The sequence below is a fragment of the Akebia trifoliata genome, chromosome 10 (genome assembly GCF_017979445.1).
Source record: "Akebia trifoliata isolate Shusen 1 chromosome 10, ASM1797944v1, whole genome shotgun sequence".
In the NCBI taxonomy this organism is placed as follows: Eukaryota; Viridiplantae; Streptophyta; class Magnoliopsida; order Ranunculales; family Lardizabalaceae; genus Akebia; species Akebia trifoliata.
In genome coordinates, this window is record NC_141384.1 from 4,401,670 (window position 1) to 4,419,454 (window position 17,785).

The window sequence follows — 17,785 nt, forward strand, 5'->3', positions numbered from 1 at the left end:
GATAGTAACTTTGGTCTTCGATTGGTTAATATAGTAAAACTACTGCTTTCACTCGTGGATGTAGGTCAATTCTAATCGAACCACGTTATATCTTGCGTGATTGTTTTCTTCTTGTTGATTGTATACTTTAATCCATGGTTTTTCCCTAACAATTATTTTATATAAAAACATCAAAACTCATATACCTTTAACAAATTTTCATAAATTCAACTTACATTTTAAATATATATATATATATTGGGACTAGTCAACTCAAATCTTGAACAACACCAACTCGATCAATTGCTTGCTTGACTATTTTTAAAATCACGGGGAACAAAAAACTTATTTGTCACTTATTATTTATATAAAAATAATAATACAACAAACGACTTTTAAGGTAAAAATTGCATTCGCTATTTTGTTTTGATAAGCGAGTATCCCTATAGATAGCGGACTAGGCCCATATCTGAGCGTTGTCCATTCCATAGATCATGGTCTTTTCTAAGGACTAATCCGGGGCACGTGCAATGACCGCACATCACTGCACCAAGTAAGTGAGGGTGGACCCTTGTGAGTGGCCCCTTGAGGAGTTAATGCTCGTATTGGGTATCAAACTTATGATTTATGGGTATTAATCGCTCATCAGTCCAAAATTATTATTGCGCCAACCCCTCAAAGTTAAAATGCATTTGCTATTGTTTTTTTTTTTTATTTTATACTTTCGATGATTTTTATTTTTGACAAGTGAGCGACATTTGCATCTGCTCTGAGTTACTATAATTAGTCTTGGTTTAAAATTAGAATTATCTTGTTAATTAACTTAGGAGATTATTAAAATTTTGAAATAGTTAATCTACTTTATGATATAATGTGTTTTAGTTTAATTTAATGTAGTTGGATTTTATAATTAGCTTTAAGAACAAACCCAAGAGCCCATTTTAATCAAAGTTAATTTTTGGGTGCGTAGGTCTAGCATGAGGTGGACCAAACAACAATCTTTGGTCAGTGTGTTCAGTGAGCACCTTACGTGGCACAAAAACATTAGGAAGCCAAATAGCAATTCTTCTCTCGGGAGTACAAGAGCTTCACTGGAAGAGTCCCCTACGTGTGAACATGAAAATGTTGCTATAGAGGTCGGTAATGTCGTAAAGCCGACATGATCTACTAGGTTTTGAAGAATATTTGAGATACCCCCCATGTTTTCAAATTGATGAATGCACCCCTTATTTGGGTCTTTTCTAATAGACTAATGAAATTGACGTAAAAACCTTTGATTTTTCTTCTAAAATTCAGGCATCTTTAGTCTCTTGGGTAAATATTTTTATCATCTAAAACATTAAGATTCAATCTACTCCAATCTCCAAGCCTTAATAATAAGATAAATTTTTTGAATAATTAAAAGAAAAAATAAATTTTGGATAAAAAAATTAAAGATTTTCTATGATGAGAGATTGAAAATGATGAATTGAAGATAAACGACACTCATTTGATACACCAAAAATGTGTTGGTGTTTATAGGACGAAAAGTTAAATTGAGGTCCTAACATGTTGCAACGCTTCGAAGTCGGTGTCCATGACCACTTCGTGAAAATTGAAAAATTCGACGGGTTAAAGCCCACAAATTTTAGAAATCGAAGCTCAACGGCCTATAGCCATTGAAATTTTCAATGTTCCTTAGATTTGCTAGCTTAGAGCCATCAAAAATTTCCCATCCTACATTAATTTGACCGTTTCGACTTGTCGAAAAAAAAAAAATCTACAATGAAAAATTCGACACATTAGTTTGCCAAATTATATGAAGTTCAACATCCTTGGACCATTGAATATGGACTTTTCTCATATTGTGGTTAATAGACTCTATGGTGGCTTTCACTATGATATCCTTCTTTTCTACATACAAACAATCATTTCCTTAGTTGTCCCTTCACTAATGTTTACAGTGCCCATTTTATTACAATTTTCACTATGAAGCCCTTCTTTTTCGATCTTTTAGTAGTTTCTTTTACAGTTCGCTCCTTTCAAGATTTGAACTTAAGATACAATGTTAGCTCAGATATCAAATGATGCGAGCAACTAATATATAAAAAATATGTAAAGTGATAGAGGTGTGGGATTATAACAATGAGAATGAATATGTGGAAAATGGATTGGATTCCATGAACCCAAGAAATAACACACAATTTTGACCTTGTAAATACAAAATCTAATTATTGGAAATCATTTTTCAAATAATTATCATTGTTATTTATATAAAATCCCAATTGTTGGATGTTCTGCTTATATCGTCAGGATTGAGTGTAATTTCTTGAGTTCGGATCTCTATTCATTAAAAATAGAGAGTTTTACTCGATAAACCTAAATATTGTATTTTTTATTATAAAAACATTCTTTGGCGTTTTAACAACTTTAAAAGAATCTTACTTTATGAAGTTTATTACCCAAAAAACCTTACTTCATCAAGTTTGTTACCCAACAAACCTTGGATTAAGGATCTATATCATAAAATTCATCTTGGTGCAATTAATTTTTTTACTTAACATTGATTGGAGTGGATTCTAATTGCATCTATTCGTGGCATCTAAAAGCGTGATCATGTCAAATTCTAAGATTTTTTTTTATAAAAAAAAATTGAAGGGTATTTAAGTCATTTTATTTTATTTGAAAGGATAGGGGTATTTCAAATATTCACTAAAGCCTGAAGGGGTATGTCTAAATCACCAAAGCTTATAAACCCCTCCTCTCTCTCTCTGTCTCTCTGTTGTGTTCTCTGAGAATGAGCGGAAACCGAGTTTTCTCTTACCAACAGTTCAGAAGGTAAGCCCATCACCACAAAACTTCTCTGCACTGCCACTGCACTTGCCGTTGTAAATTATTTGAGAATCTGAGAAAAAATGACAACTTTTTTCAAATTCACCTCCTTCTTCTACTTCTGCTTTGTTGTTTCGTTTAGCATCGTTTCTGGTTTCACCTCAGATGAAGAAGCTTTACTTTCTCTTCTTAACAACCTAACCTTACCTCACTCACTCAACTCTACGTGGAACTCGTCCGATTCCACTCCGTGTCACTGGGAAGGAATCCATTGTGACGATAAACACAGAGTAATTTCTCTAAACCTCTCTGATTTCGGGATTTCTGGTCAACTAGGTCCCCAAATTGGACGGTTAAGATTCCTCAAAGAAGTTGATCTCAGCTTCAACAGTATTTCTGGTTCAATCCCTCTAGAGTTAGCAAATTGTACTCAACTTGAGGTCTTGGATCTTTCAGAAAACAGTTTCACTGGAGAAATCTCCAAAGAAACCATAAAAAAGTTGCACCAATTGAGGATTTTTTCGATTTACGATAATTTCCTAACTGGAAAGATACCAGATTCCTTGTTTCAGATTCCAAATTTGGAATTTGTTTTCCTCAGTTCGAATAATTTCACTGGTTCGATTCCTTCCAATGTAGGAAACGCGAGCAAGATTCAATCTTTGTGGATGAACAGTAATGGGTTATCAGGTTCGATTCCTTACTCAATTGGGAATTGTACTAAATTAGATGAACTTTACTTGAATGATAACAAATTGGTTGGGATTTTACCCGAAAGTTTGAACAATCTTGAGCTTCTTAGTTACTTAGACGTAAGTTTGAACAGTCTAGAGGGTAGGATTCTTTTGGGTATGAGGAATTGCAAGAATTTGAATCAGTTGGTTTTATCTGAAAATTATTTTATTGGGGAAATTCCTCCAAGTTTGGGCAATTGCAGCAGCTTAACGGTCTTGCCGCTGTGAATAATAGGTTAACGGGTCAGATTCCGTCTTCTCTAGGCCTTTTAAATGATCTTTTGGGTCTTTATCTTTCTCGTAATCTTTTTTCTCGAAATATTCCGTATGAGATTGGGCAATGTAGGTCCTTGACTAGTTTAGTACTCCATGAAAACAGGCTCGAAGGGGAAATTCCGAGCGAATTGGGGAATTTGAGCATGTTAACGACCCTTCAGTTGTTTAACAACCATTTGTCCGGAAAGATTCCGTTGGCTATTTGGAAGATTCCAACCCTCGAGATTCTCCTTGTTTATAACAATAGTCTTTCGGGTGAACTACCTTTGGAGATGACTGAGCTTCAAAGTTTAAAAAATATTTCTTTGTACGGTAATCAGTTCTTTGGAGTCTTACCTCAAAACTTGGGAGTTAACAGTAGTTTAGAACAGTTGGATTTCACTAACAATAAATTTTCTGGTGAAATCCCACCAAACCTCTGCTTTGGAAAACAATTAAGGGTTCTAAATTTGGGTCTAAATCAGTTTCAAGGTAGCATACCTTCAGATGTGGGAAGTTGTTCGAGTTTACAAAGGTTGATCCTCAAACACAATAATCTCACTGGTTTCCTTCCGGAGTTTACCGAAAATCCTCACTTGTCATTCGTTGATATTAGCGGAAACATTTTAAATGGAACAATTCCATCTAGTTTGGGAAAATGTGCAAATCTTACTTCGATTAACTTGTCTTCGAATAAGCTTTCCGGACTTCTCCCCAAAGAACTAGGAAACCTATCTGAGTTGCAGCTTTTGAACCTATTTGATAACCATTTGCAAGGTCTGTTGCCTCCGGAAATCTCGAATTGTAACAAATTATATTCATTAAATTTGGGTTTCAATTCGTTAAATGGTTCGATTCCATCAAGCCTAAGGAGTTTAACACGACTATCCACTTTGATACTGAGTGAAAATCGGTTCATTGGGGGAATTCCTGATTTTTTGTCAGAATTCGGACAGCTTTTGGAGCTAGAACTTGGGGGAAATTTGCTGGGAGGTTATATTCCATCATCACTCGGTGAATTACAGAACCTAGCCTATGGTTTGAATCTCAGTGATAACAGATTAATAGGCCAAATACCCTCAGAGGTTGAGAAGTTGAGTCTCTTACAAAGCTTGGATATATCTCGTAACAATCTGACGGGAAGTTTAGCACCAATTGGCGAACTCCATTCATTGCTTAAGATGAATGTTTCATATAATTTCTTCAATGGTCCTATACCGGAGACATTAATGAAATTGTTGAACTCCTCTCCATCTTCGTTCTTGGGTAATCCAGGTCTTTGCGTTTCTTGTCAGCTAACATGTCATGGGAACACCAATTTCACTCCTTGTGATCATATATCGAGTGGTCGGAAAGGCCTCGGTACAGTAAAGATCGTGGTGATAGCTGTTGGATCGTTGCTGTTTTGTGTTCTAGTGTTTGTTATGTTGGGTTGTATATTTATGAGGTGCAGAAGAACCAAAAAAGAGTTAGAAATCCTTGCTCATGAAGGTTCATCTGTCCTACTGAACAAAGTGATGGAGGCGACGGAGAATCTGAATGAGAGATTTATTATTGGGAGAGGAGCCCATGGAACTGTTTACATGGCATCCATTGATTCGGATAATCTATATGCAGTAAAGAAGTTAGTTTTTGCAGGACAGAAACGAGTGAATGCTAGCATGATTAGAGAAATCCAGACCATTGGACAGATCAGGCACCGTAATCTTGTTAGATTGGAAGGTTTTTGGTTGAGGAAGGACTATGGGTTGATCTTGTACAATTACATGGAGAACGGTAGCCTTTACGATGTTTTACATGAAAACAGTCCGGCCCCAGTTCTCAAGTGGGATGTGCGGTATAGGATAGCGATGGGAATTGCCCAAGGATTAGCTTATCTTCATTATGATTGTAATCCCACTATCGTGCACCGGGATATTAAACCGAAGAACATACTCTTGGACTCGGAGATGGAGCCCCATATTTCTGATTTTGGCATCGCAAAGCTCATGGATCATTCCTCTGGTTCGGTTCAATCCATTTCGGTCATGGGCACTGTTGGATATATGGCACCAGGTATGCATATTCTGTTAGTTCGTGGTATGATAGATGTCTTGAATCTAATTGGTGGTGGTTGATCAATAGGGATGGATACCCAAATCAGTCCAACTAGCCTTACTAAGTTAGTAAGGATTCCACCCTTACTTTGGGCACACCTTGTTGCATCCAAAAACATGATCCAATGCTTCAGGGTTGTAGAGGACAAAATTCTATGAACTTTCCAAAAAAAAAAAAAAAAAAATTCACTGTTGAATTTTAGTTTTAAATTTAGGAGTTCTGTGGAAGTTCGGTAGCCGTCCATTTTCAAAACTTTTGATGAAGCCCATTTTTTTTGGATCTGAGTTTTTCCATGAAATCTAGAGGGCTGTGGTGTTGGATCGCCAATGTGGTAATCCATTTTAGCAAAACAACCCTTAGTAAGGCTTAAAATCTTACTAAGTTAGAAAGGAAAGTATTTTTCTACTCAAATTGGGCATTATGGACATGTGTTATGTAATTCATTTTAGGGTTATGGGAGTGTTCAGGATTCTTGAGGTCTGAGAGATGCATAGGGAGAAATCACGGGCTGTGATTTCTTTCTCAAATGTTAGTGAATTGCTCTCATCTCATCTGTAGATGTAGGCACTGTTGAACAGCATAAATCTTGCCGTGTTTTGTGCGTAGGGCATAAAATGGGTAGGATTTTATCTGAATAAAAAAATGGTTTGAATATGGTTTGATGTCCCTTGATCCTAGTTGGATCTAGGTTGGATACAGATCCATCCCTATATCCGCCTAGATTCGAATGACGTATTGCTTTGAAAATTATATTTTTGGTTTTTCAAAATATCCTTTTTTTTTATACTAATTTAATATGACACAAATTCTTATAATATAAAAGAATTATAATGGGAAAATATAATAGTATAACAATTAGGAAGGAAGCATAAAAGAAAGCATTTTGAATGATCCGGAATTATCCAACCCGATCTGAATCAAGCAATTAGATTGGGTCAGATCTGGATTAATTAAAAGCAAAATGATTCGGATATGATTTTATGTAGTAGGATCTGAGTCAGATTCAGATAAAAAAATTGGATCTGAATATGGATATACTCAGATCGGGCCCGGATGCAACCCATTTTAATCCCTATTTGTGCGTTCTCTTATTTCTTCCCCTTCATATTTTTTTCCTGGAATTCCACGCCCTCGTGTCAATTTGCTAAATCTTTGAATAACATGAGTTGAGTTTCAAATTGAAATTTACATTTATAACCTAATTTAGTATGGTTTGTGACAGAGACTGCATTTACAACGGTGAAGAGTGAGGAATTGGATGTATACAGTTATGGGGTAGTTTTACTCGAACTAATAACTCGAAAGGAGGCCTTGGATCCCTCATTCCCAGAGGACATGGACATAGTGCGGTGGATGCGTTACACCTGGAGTAGCCATGAAGACATTGATGATATCGTGGATCCAAGCCTTGGGGACGAATTCATGGATTCAGCAATCATGGAAGAAGTGATCGAAGTATTCTTGGTGGCAATGCAATGTACAGAGACGGAGCCAAGCAAGAGACCCACAATGAGAGATGTAGTGAAGCAACTAACAGATGCTAAGGTTAAGGTTAGAATCAAAAACAGTTTTTGTAGTCCATAGCTCTTATAGTTAATCTGTCTAAGAGTATTTAATCTCCTTAAACATTGTTGTACACATAACCATGTAATTTCCAATTCATAGGAGCCTAATCGTAATTGTAATCAACTACTAAAATTGTTTGAATGAGTGTTGTAATGTTGAGATTATAATTTGAGCCAAACCTTTGTAATGTTTGAAGAGTGTGCTTTTAATCTTTAATTTGGTTGTGATAAATAATTTAAGAAATTAAGGTGTAATAAGTAAAATTTGGGGTTCCAATAGCATCTCTCAAGAATAGAGAGCCCCCCTTGCCTTCATTTGCATCTGTTTCACTTCCTTGGCATAAATTTCCATAACAGCTCACAATATTTTCTCTCTGCACTGGCATAGCGTGGGTAAACTAGATTTGAACCAGCTACTATGGTTTAAAGTACTAAACAGTCCATTTTCGATTGAGATCGAACATACGATCTTTCAGAATGGTCTCGGTCAAGGCCGAGATATTATCTTGAGATGGGTTTTTCAAACTTTGACCACTATTCCAAACAAATGGCCAATCCTCTGGATCCCATACACCCTTGACTCAAGAAAGTAGACTTATTTGTGATAAAAATACAGTAAATCCAATTGAAATAGTTTCTTCTCCAGAATCTTTTAAATTATAGGAAACTGTTAAAAGAGTGGGCCTTGGGATTTTAAAATTTGGATTTTATGAAGTCAGCTCTTTTCAGAAGTCGTTATAGTTGGTAGTCAAATGTCAAAAATATAGGTATCTTGCTGGCAATGATCTTCTATGTATAAAGTCATACCTCCTAAGGTGATTATTATACTATAAGGGACTTATAGTATGCTCCCTTGAAGCACCAAAGGCTATCCTTCCTACACTGGATGATCAGCCATTGCTTCTATCAGACCATTTAAATGGTGGACCACATCTTTGAGATTGTCCTGTTTCTTGTGCTTTGCAGCTATGATCAGTATTCGACAGTTTGCATCGATGCAAAGACTCTTCATCGTGACCCCTTAGCGTGTTGTCGACGTTAAACACGAGTTATAATAGCTCTTTATCATATCAAGCTTTGAAATGGTCAAGGTAGAAGAGATGGGAGTGAGACAAATAACAACTATGAGTATTAGACCAGCAGACCTGTCCTAGTCCCAACGCTATCTTTCATACAATATTCTTGATGTTCTACTTCTTAATCTTTAAGAATTTATAAATAGGGAACGTTGAATCAAGAAACTGAAGTTCAAGGCCATAATAAGAATTCAATTGGCCTTAATGTTGGAGATGAAGAGCTCAACCCAAATTCTTTCTTCTTTGTTATTCTTCCTCTTATTATTCTCTTCAGAGATATTCTTCGGAGAATTGGCCATGGCCCAAAACACAACATTTGCGATTAATGTTGGCGTGGTTCTTGATATGGACAGATTAGTGGGAAAAGTGGGCTTGAGCTGCATGTCCATGGCACTATCTGACTTCTACTCTACTCATAGTTTCTACAAAACAAGATTGGTTCTCCACACTAGAGACTCAAAGAAAGATGTTGTTGGCGCCGCCTCTGCAGGTAATGTTACTTCTCTTTCCTTCATCTCTTGGTTCTCATTATTTCATTTTGATTTATGAGAATTGGGGTTCACAATGTGTTGTGAACCCATGGGTTCAATCCTAGCTCTTTAATTAGAAATGGTTTCTTGCTAGTTGTTCAATTTGATGGTGCTCTAAGCCAGAAACTATTAAGTCTTATGGGTAACGTTTTCTGGAGCGTCTGTGCATAATATCTTCTCTGCAAAGACGAGGTTTTATTCGCATGGACTTTTCTAACCTCGAAACCTCACATCAAGTTTGATGGTCGACTGAGATCTGAGGAAAACACAGATTTTTCTTGGGGTTTGGTTCTGTTTGTGTTGTGAATCCCTAGGAATATCATCCCATCTCAGCCACAAATTTGATGTTTTGCCTCAAATTGTGTTTGAGACTAGAATTTTCCTTATCTCAGTGATTAGAGAGCTTCTATTGCCACATCAGCTTTTACTAACAGCACCCAGGATGTGTGCTAATTCTTTGGTGATTTACAAATGGATTGGGCTGGCCTTAGCAAAAGTTGGTGTGGCAATAGAATCTCTCTTATAGATTATCAATGATGTATTCTAAAAAATGAAGGAAAAAAAAAAAAAAATCAAAGAATGAGTCATGATGGAATGAAAACATGGAGTTGGGTAGCTAATCAACTCCCAGGAGTACAAGATCCAGAGGAGAGAATTGGGTATCTCCAGGACCTTTTTGGGTCTATTTCCTCAAATGGGATTTATCCTTTAATTAAATTGGATTTTTATTTTATATTATTTTATTGACTTGGAAAGCTAATGTGGGTCCTGTTTATAAAGCACGTGATGAAATAAATCCTCAAAGTCAGAAATCACCAATAAGGCCCTTCGTTGATGCCTAGGTTCATGGGTCAATATATTATAAAAAAGTGCCATGTGGTATAAAGGATAGCTTTAAAGGAAACATCAATCAACGGCAGTGATGGGAGAATGTTCATGTTCCCTAGGGATGCCCAAATTTGATGGATCCTAAGACAAGTGCTGATCGCTAAGAAATCTGTTTTGTTTAACCATATCAGCCATTGTATCAAAAGTTGATTCATATTTGAGGTAACAAAAGCCATATTTATTTATTTTATTTTTAAACTTTTGAAAGAAGATTTATAATTTTGAGGCACTTTAGACTGGCAAATCATCTTAGTCTCGAAAGCAACTGGTCAAGATAGTCTATGTGAATAGTTAACACATTGACCATCCAAGATTAATTCAAGATGACTTGTCCAATATTTTAAAACTATATTGGAAATTGTAGGAAAACATACTCAAACTATTGGTCAAGATAAAAATTCGATGGAGTCAATCGTATTTTATATTTTTGATATAAAATTATTAATTTTTAATGAATTAATATGTATATTAAATTTTTTTGTGAGAGAGCATCTACTCCACCTAATAATAATTATTTTAAATTTTAAATTGATTAAATGGTTTGACTTGTTCAAAACAAAATGACTTATATGAGTCAACTCGGTATACAGGGACAAGATTAGACAAAAATACCAGGATTTAAAACCATGCTTAAATGGTCTAAACTCCAGCAAATCGTTAACATTTTTATTGTGTCAAAATTGACTAAAATCTCTTGCCAAAAGAAATCTCGTTGAAATCCCATTCTTGTTTTTGATATTTGAAGGTTGGAATACGTAAAATCTTGAGATTGAAAGCGAGCGATTTTTAAGAAAGATCAAGGTTTTTGATAAGAGGTTGAGTATGAGAGTCTTCCAATTGTTTCATTAGTATCTCATCAATCGAAGAACTTCAACACTATCGAAAGTGACCTTTTTGTCACTGATTAGTAAACAATGGTGTTAATAAGTCTGCATTTGTAGATTTCCATTTTTTATATTTTTAGTTGGTTTCTATGGTTTCCAATCTATTATATTATTAGATCACTACTACTTATTTATTTGAATTATTGGATGATACAGATGGATTTGGAAGCAATGTTTCTTACCCAAAAAAAAAAAAAAAAGAAGTCAAATGATCAGTCATCTATCTAATGTTTTTATGTGGAAATTACTCATTCGAATCAGGCTGACGCTGTCGATGTCCTTAATATATTTTATTTGATTCATTCGAGTTGACTTGCTAGTTGTCAACTTGACTCAACTCCATGGCCCAACTCTTCCTCACAAAACTGGCTTGTAAGGTGAGGATTGCCCCGGGTTTATATATAGCCCAAGGTTGTGATACATAGGCGATGTGGGACTATCGATCACACTCCCCCTCAGTATCTCCTATGTCCTTGTGGTACCCACTCTCATACCATGTAAAAGCCCATGGGCCTAACTCATCCTCACAATACCGGCTTGTGAGGTGAGGATTGCCCTAGGTTTATATATAGCCAAGGTCATGATACCCGAGCGATGTGGGACTATTGCACACAATACATATGTATATAATTTTTAAGATTTGAGTGTTTATTATTGATTTAAAATTAGATTTTGTAGCATCTATATATTAATCCACATTATAGCATAAAGATAATATTTTTGAAAGACAGCCATTATTTTTCAATTGATGTTGAAATCGGTTAGGATCAGTTTGGAAGGATTTAAATCCTTGCCCCATCGGATCGGCCAGGTTAAACTGGACTTAGTGGGTACTAATCCAATCCCGAAAGTTGTCCTTAAAACCATGTTCAAAACTTGTGTGCAACCTTGTTGAGACTCAGATCGAGTCTCGCTTGTTGAATTTGAGGGACAGTAGTTCTATACTCCCTTAGATCTTTGTGGGAAGCTCCAACTATCATTAAGACATTAGAAAATGCCACGTTCAACTTAGTTATTCTGAATATCCAAAAGAACTCTACAACATTCATAGTGGAAAAAATCACATTTTTTAACATGTATATATGATTTAGTGATGAATTAGTTTCAAGCTATGAAATACTTCTTGCTTGCTTGTTTAGAGATCTGATTTCCTTAATTTTGCAAGAAAAATAAATTGAAAAATTCCTTAATTTCATTTTTATTCTCTTCAAATTACAGCTCTAGACCTCTTAAAAAATGTGGAGGTGCAAGCCATCATAGGACCAGTATCATCATCACAGGCCGACTTCATTATTGATCTTGGAAACAAAACTCAAGTACCCATTGTTTCTTTCGCGGCAACTAGTCCATCTCTTTCTTCTGTTCAAACTCCTTACTTCGTTCGAACAGCTCAAAATGATTCCGCTCAAGTAAAAGCCATTGCTGCTATTGTTCAAGCTTTTGGATGGAGGCAAGCCGTACCCATCTATGAAGACACGGAATATGGAAATGGAATTATACCTTATCTAACTGATGCCTTACAAGATATCGATACCCGAGTTCCCTACAGAAGTGTCATTCCTGTTTCGGCCACAGATGATCAAATCGTTGAAGAGCTTTACAAGTTGATGACAATGCAGACTAGAGTCTTCATTGTACACATGGCAATGTCTCTTGGTTCACGTCTTTTCCTAAAGGCAAAAGAGGTAGGAATGATGAGCAATGGGTACTCTTGGATCATCACAGATGGACTAAGTAATGAGTTAAGTTCCATGGATTCCTCTGTTATCGATTCAATGCAAGGTGTATTGGGTGTAAGGCCTTATGTTCCAAGATCGAAAGAGCTTGACAATTTTAATGTTAGATGGAAAAAGAAGTTCGTTCAAGAGAACCCAGATGTCGAAAGAGCTGCATTAAGTGTTTTTGGGCTATGGGCTTATGATACGGCTTGGGCATTAGCAATGGCAGCAGAGAAGGTTGGCGGTGCAAACTTCCGTTTCTTGAAACCAAACGTTATCGACAATTCGAGTGATCTTGCAACAATGGGAGTCTCTCAGATAGGTCCTGAACTTTTGCAAGCAATTTCCAAGACTACATTTAAAGGTCTGAGTGGGGACTTTGTGCTCGTAAATGGGCAACTACAATCGTTCGCTTTCCAGATACTTAATGTAATTGGTGATGGGGGGAGAGAGATTGGCTTTTGGACTCCAACATCTGGAATTTCGCGGTTATTGAATGTGACAAGTACAAATCTGTACTCGGCTTCTAAGGCCAATCTCAGTGTGATCATATGGCCAGGAGAGTCTATAATTGTGCCAAAGGGTTGGGTAATTCCCACAAATGGGAAAAGATTGAGGATTGGAGTTCCAGTGAAGGATGGTTTTAGTGAATTTGTGACGGTGACATGGGACCCTACTACTAACTTGGCAATGGCCACCGGGTATTGCATAGACGTGTTCAATGCTGTAATGGACACATTACCTTATGCCGTCCCTTACGATTTCATTCCCTTCCAAAAGGCTGATGGCTCAACTGCTGGGAATTACAACGATTTGATTTATCAAGTGTTTCTTCAGGTAAGTTTGAATATATATATATATATATATATATATATATATATATATTTTCGATTAATATTTTGAGCGAGTTTTAATCTATTTAAATGGGAATACTTTTTCTTGTTAAATAGAAATTTGATGCCGTCGTTGGAGATACCACCATTAGAGCCAACCGATCCCAATATGTAGACTTTACATTACCATATACAGAGTCAGGGGTATCAATGCTCGTGCCTGTTAAAGACAATGGAAAGAAGAATGCGTGGATTTTCTTGAAGCCTTTAAGCAGAAATCTATGGTTAACAATTGGTTCTTTTTTTATCTTCACTGGTTTTGTGATATGGGTCCTTGAACACCGGATCAACGAAGAATTTAGGGGGCCAGCAGCTTATCAGTTTGGCATGATCTTTTGGTTCTCCTTCTCTACGCTTGTTTTTGCACATAGTAATTCCTCATACATCTCTTTAAATTTACTTACTATTAGTTTCAATAGAGTGCGAGGACACCTTTTGGGGCATTCGGTTCAAAAGAACCAAAGTTGTGAAAGTTTCCTTTGACATAGTATAGTGTGCATTGGTTAAAAGATTTAGGCTGATGGGGTTGAGGTACAATGTAACAATATCTAGACGCCCAAACAATATCTATTTTGTGATAATTTCAATACAACTGTTGTAATTGTGCAGGGGAGAAGGTGGTGAGCAACTTGGCTAGGTTTGTGCTGATCATATGGATTTTCGTAGTCCTCATACTTACATCAAGTTACACAGCTAGCTTGACATCGTTGTTGACGGTTCAACAACTCCAACCAACCATCACTGATATCAAAGAGCTTTTAAAGACACGCGAATCTGTTGGATATCAAGAGGGTTCATTTGTGTTTGGGCTCTTGAAGCAGATGGGGTTTGATGAATCCAAGCTTAAGACCTATAATTCTCCAGACGAGTTTGATCAAGCTTTATCAAAAGGGAGTCAAAATGATGGCATTTCTGCCGCTTTTGATGAGGCCCCTTACATAAAGCTCCTCCTTGCGAGATACTGTGCTAAGTATACGATAGTCGGACCTACGTACAAGACTGATGGATTTGGCTTTGTAAGTCTTTCCTGCTCTCTTTGGAATCATCATCACCGGGAAATACTAAATTGCTAATGTTCCAAATTCAAGCATTAGGTGTTAACAACCTCCAATTCCTTGATTTTTTTTCAAGAAAATCCTCAAACAACTAATCCTTTTTTTTTTTTTTTCTTAAAAAAAATTAAGAACAAAAAAAAGAAAAAAAGGTTTATTGTTTATTGTCCAATGGAATTTTTATAAATAACTTTACGAGACTTTGTGATATTTATAGAAATGACATTGCACAACAACAATCAAGTTTTGGCTTTTTTTTATCATTAGAAGACTAATTTTGATTTTTTTTTTTTTTGCTTTTTAATAATTTTTATGAAAAAACAAGGTATGCGAGGTTGCTAACACCAAATGCTTGTATTAGACATTAGCATTTCCCATATTTAAGTAAGGATGTATTTAAATCTTAGTTATGTTTCTTTCAATTTCTATACCTTTTGTAGGTCTTTCCGAGAGGTTCCCCTCTTGTACCTGATGTTTCGAGAGCAGTTTTAAATGTGACAGAGGGAGATACAATGGACCAAATTGTGAAAAAGTGGTTTGGACATGATACGAGTTGCCCTGACCCGAACAACATGGTCTCTTCAAATAGTCTCACTCTCGACAGCTTCTTGGGTCTCTTTGTCATTGCTGGGGTCTCTTCAATATTAGCCTTACTCGTATACATTATTGTTTTCTATTACAACCATAAGCATATATGGAGACACATTGACCCCGATACATCGATTTGGCAAAAAATTCGTATCATGGCGAGACAATTCGATGAAAAAGACTTCTCTTCTCATACATTTAGGAATACCAGACTTCAGAATAGCTCTAATATAGAAGTTAAAGGTGTTGAAGCTTCACAGAATATTAACGCTCCAATGAGTCCATCATGCTTTTCCTACCATACAGAAGGACCTTTCACTCCCATGGAAGACCAAGGAACACCCTCCGTAGATTTTGGGAATTCAAACCCAGAAATATTAATCACCCAAGAGATAATGCCTTCCATTGAGCTTAGCAATGTAAATACAGAGAGAGATCAGCTTCCTCAAGGATAATTGATGAAAGGGGATGAGATTAAATTGATTTTAGATCTTATAACATTGTCAAATTGATCCATCTTTCTGTGTATCCATGTAACATATGCTATGTAATATACTTTGTTCTAGATAACGTACTAAATGACTTCTTCAAGGCTTTTAATTACACATCATGACTATTTGATGTTTATTAATTTATGTTGTGTATCCATGTAAAGGATGATATTTTAGTTCACTATTTCTTAAACAAGGGGGTTTCTTCTTTTCTTTCCTCTTCTCTTATTTCTTTTTGTAACTCTAAAAGGAAATCTAAATTGACTTAAATAGTAGGATACACTATAGAATAAATATCAACCCTCATATCTGATCTTACAAGGGACTATCTAAATGATACTTCTAAATATTTTTCTTTATAAAAAAAACTGGTTGGACATGGTGGAATGTTCAAAAACACATTTGCAAAATCTATTATTCTTATAAAACTATAATTGTCATTATAATAAATTTAAAAAGAATATTTTGGAAATTTCACATGGATATTTTATATGAAAATGATTGCTTTCTCTATATTTCCAATGGTCTTATGTCATTGGATGAAAAAAAAAATTACATAGAAAAGTCAAACCAAGGTTTTATAAAATCCGGATTGACCAATTGTAGGATATCATGTGTATTGAGAGCATCCTAAATTTACAAAATACTCTTGTTAAGGAAGCCCTCAAGACACGTTTTTGGGGATTTTTCGGGTCTATCAAACTCGATATCCATGCTGTTGATGCTTTGATCATCGAATTCTGTGTTGACTGCTCAGTGCAGTTTATCAATAAAAATAAGTGAACAAAAATATATAAAAACCTTGGCAAACAATGGTCAATTTACAAAGACAACGTTGATCCAACAATTTTTGACTTAAAAACAATTACGATTCGAAATATTAAATGAAACTGAATTAAAACTATATTAAGATAAACAATAATGAAAATCATAATATAAAGAATTAGATTAGTCAAATCCATCAAAACAAGTCACCTTATCAATTTATTTGTTTACTTATTATTTCGATCTAATTAACAAAGTTAAAGTTATTGGATCGGAAGATAACATCGGTTTATCCAACTTACTTATATTTTTACCATTGGCGACTTTTACCCTACTGAAATACTGTATTTAACCTCATTCTACTCTTTTCTTTTTGCACATTTTCAATTTTAACATTTTTTGCTTTGCTTTGGTCTTTTTCAAAATTTTATACATTTGTTTTTTCTTTTTTCTTTTTCACACATTATCATTTTTCTAGTCTTCTTTTCAAAAAAACATGTAGTCCTTTTTCAAGGTTTCAGTCTAATCCTCTGATTGTTGTCCTAGTCATAATAACTTCAATTCTATTTTTTTTTAACAAGCCAACCAAATGACAAAAAAGTCAAAGTTCATTAGACTAGGTTTTCCCTAATTATTTGAAGTCAAAGTTAGCCAATTCAATGACTAGATGTGATAAGGTCCCAATTATTCGATTTTGGGACCGTAATTGCACTAAGATTACCATTGCATAAATGTTAGTTCCTTTAAATAATTGTAAAATTATTTCATTTATCCAAATTAATAGAGCTAATGATATATTAGTGTTAATTGTAGCGCACGTGGAAGTTATCAAATCGCGAAACAATTACGGTTACAATACACGAGCCGAAAGGAAGCATCCAGAAAAACCTCGAAGGATTTGGGCGCCACGTCACCGCACCGCGGCTAGGCATGACCGCGCCGCGATCATCTCGAGGAATTCGTCTTCGAGATTTTTACAGAAACTTCTAGAAGCTTCGGTGGTTGTAACTGATTGGGTCATTCGAAGCAAATCATCCGAAAAGTTAACCCGATTGCCCGAATACGAACATTATATATTTGAGGGTTGATTTTAGAAAAGGGGTCTTCTCCTTGCTCTCTTCTTCTCTAATTTTTGATTTTTCCTCTCTTTAATTCTTTGTAATTTTCTATTGAGAGATCTCTTGAGTGTAGTGAGAACATCAAGAGTGCTCAATTCTTTATCTTTGTAAATTGTTGGGATAGCTATAAAAGAAGAATTTCGGATCGATCATCATCTTCATTTTCTTCACCTATTCTCTCTTTTCTCTTTTATTATTTTTCTGCAATTACAATGCTTGCAATGATTAGCTAAATTCTCATTAGAGAAGTTAAGGAAGCCATAGCAAATTAATCCCTCTAGTGTAGATTTAAATTCTTGCTTGCTTACATGTTTTAATTCTGAAAATTCTATTATGATTAA

General features: G+C 35.5%; 2 protein-coding genes across 2 annotated transcripts; both read left to right on the plus strand.

Annotated features, from left to right (window-relative positions):
* The first annotated feature begins 2,712 nt into the window (after positions 1 to 2,712).
* LOC147392859 (uncharacterized) lies at positions 2,713 to 7,988 on the plus strand. Its single transcript, XM_086456843.1, is given in 3 exon segments — positions 2,713 to 3,738; positions 3,741 to 5,834; positions 7,099 to 7,988. Coding segments are annotated over 3 exon segments (3,321 nt in total). The 5' UTR covers positions 2,713 to 2,873; the 3' UTR covers positions 7,461 to 7,988.
* A 181-nt stretch (positions 7,989 to 8,169) lies between these two features.
* LOC147392860 (glutamate receptor 2.7-like) lies at positions 8,170 to 15,686 on the plus strand. The gene is made up of 5 exons (XM_086456966.1): positions 8,170 to 9,007; positions 12,038 to 13,374; positions 13,488 to 13,800; positions 14,040 to 14,446; positions 14,923 to 15,686. Exons 1-5 carry the CDS (start codon positions 8,722 to 8,724, stop codon positions 15,523 to 15,525), a joined length of 2,946 nt encoding a protein of 981 aa, XP_086313092.1. The 5' UTR covers positions 8,170 to 8,721; the 3' UTR covers positions 15,526 to 15,686.
* Positions 15,687 to 17,785: the final 2,099 nt, after the last annotated feature.

Excerpts from the sequence above, each read along its gene's own strand:
- LOC147392860 (XM_086456966.1), top strand. The coding sequence starts at position 8,722 with ATGTTGGAGATGAAGAGCTCAACCCAAATTCTTTCTTCTTTGTTATTC. Across the intron at positions 13,375-13,487 it reads TTTATCAAGTGTTTCTTCAG|AAATTTGATGCCGTCGTTGG; the intron begins GTAAGTTTGAAT and ends CTTGTTAAATAG. Across the intron at positions 13,801-14,039 it reads TACGCTTGTTTTTGCACATA|GGGAGAAGGTGGTGAGCAAC; the intron begins GTAATTCCTCAT and ends GTAATTGTGCAG.